The sequence below is a fragment of the Ctenocephalides felis genome, unplaced genomic scaffold, assembly GCF_003426905.1.
Source record: "Ctenocephalides felis isolate EL2017-DRISC unplaced genomic scaffold, ASM342690v1 CF-g0.4_SCAFFOLD_00181, whole genome shotgun sequence".
NCBI classification, from domain to species: Eukaryota; Metazoa; Arthropoda; class Insecta; order Siphonaptera; family Pulicidae; genus Ctenocephalides; species Ctenocephalides felis.
This window is the reverse complement of record NW_020536335.1, coordinates 10,063-11,978: the sequence shown is the minus strand read 5'-3', so window position 1 is coordinate 11,978 and position 1,916 is coordinate 10,063. Positions and strand designations below refer to the sequence as shown.

General features: G+C 35.7%; 1 protein-coding gene across 1 annotated transcript; it reads right to left on the bottom strand.

The window, feature by feature from the left end:
* Window positions 1-838: 838 nt before the first annotated feature.
* Window positions 839-1,375, bottom strand: LOC113381274 (piggyBac transposable element-derived protein 4-like). The gene has a single exon (XM_026620258.1). The coding sequence runs from the start codon at window positions 1,373-1,375 to the stop codon at window positions 839-841; it is 537 nt and encodes a 178-aa protein (XP_026476043.1).
* Between the last annotated feature and the right edge of the window lie 541 nt (window positions 1,376-1,916).

The following is a 1,916-nucleotide window of genomic DNA, read 5'->3' as shown; positions in this document are numbered from 1 at the left end:
TTTTTTTACTTTTTTCCTAACATATTTACATGTTTTATTACTTTTTCCTTTTTATTACATATATTTGAATTTTAACTTTTTCCCGAAGGTATTGGTATACTTATTCTCCAACTCAGTCATGGATGCACAGAGTCAGAGTCCTTGTTGTCTTCTGTTGTCCCTCTCTATTGCACACTCTGCATATACGTATGCTGCAGCAATGCCCACGAAAGGCCATTTTCACTTGAAATCATATTTGAAATCTATGATTTCAAGTGAAAATTTGGTATCAAGCTGCTTTGATATCGAACCGGCCGCAGTTGGATTCGAACCCGGGACTAGGATTTGGTAGCCCACGTTCTTACCACGGGACCACGGCCGGCCCACAATAGGAGTTGCACCAATACCTATAAAAAACAACAGAATGCTTCATAATAAATTCACAAATTGGGAAAAATTTCGCAACACACTAAATGAACGAACAAATCTTAAAATGCGATTGAAAAATGAAGAAGATATCGATAAATCAATATACGAATTCATTCTTAACACGTTGACGGACAGTAGGAACAAGCGAAGTTCGAAAATTGATACTATATGTTTTTGTGATTTTTAGAATGTTAGAAGTATAGTTTTACTCTTTCTGCTTAAATAAACTTAATTTTGATTAATTTAGTACCTTTAATTAGGTTGCGGCTATAACAGCAAAAATTTAAAAACGTAAACGACAGGTTTAATGGTTCAAACAAGCAATTTTTGTATGCAACAAAGTATTTTTGGGAGTTTTACACGAAATGTTAGTTCTTAATCAAACAAAAATAAATAAATGACAAAAAAAATTATTATAATTTTATAATTATTATACATTATTTTCGGTATGCCAAAAGCATGGTGCAGGACACAGTGCAGGTTTTGACATGCAATTCTTGCAGCAATATGATGTTTCCTTCCTTATTCCCTGTTTATAACATTGTTTACAACGCTGAAAATATGTGTTTCGCTGATAATTTTCAGGAGGTGAAATTTTCTCAGGAAAATGCTGTGTTCCATTGTTGTTGATTTCATTGGTTTGGATTTGTGCACGTTTAAATTGAACCAAAGTTCTTCCATCCCGTTTATTATCTATACCAGTTAGAGATCGTATGATTGCTTCCCTGTACTCTATATACTTCATTTGAGAACCTGTCTTTTCTTTAAAGATGTAGAAAGAATTCCATACTGCTACATCCAGTAGATGAAAGATTACCTTTTTATACCATCTAATTGTCTTCCGTGGACAGGAATAATAGGACATCATCTGATCTGCTCTGTCTACACCTGACATATTCTGATTATAATTCACTATTTCAATTCGTTTTCTCTTTTCCTGTTGTCGCCGGTTAGCTGTGCTTATCATGCTTGGGTGGTAAGCTGTTGTTAGACATAGCACATCCCGTTTATCTTTCGATTTGGACACATAAGTCTGATTTTGGCGTCGCCATACATGTTCTTCTTTTCTAAGCTTACGACGTGTTATTTCTTGTGGCAGACCCCTCCTATTTACACGACACTATGCTTCTACGTATACGCCAGTAAGTGCACATTTGTGCTACTATAGCCGTAGTGTCTAAAAACGACCGTTTCGTTTTGGACGGCTATAGCAGTCATGCCACATTGTGAACTTCCTATAGCGGCGACCTATTGCGGCTATAGCCGCAATTGTCCGTCAACGTGTTAACATTCAGGATTCAGTGGTACAAGCAACTCCAGAACTACATTTTTGTTCAGTGCAAGATATCCCGCTGGAAATAAAAAATCTAATACAGGAGAAAAGGAGGGCAAGAGCAAAATGGCAACGTTATCACAAACCAGAAGACAAAACTCAATTTAATAAATTATGCCGATTGCTCAAAGCAAAATTAAAACTAGCCACTTCCGAAAATTTTGAAAAATATATT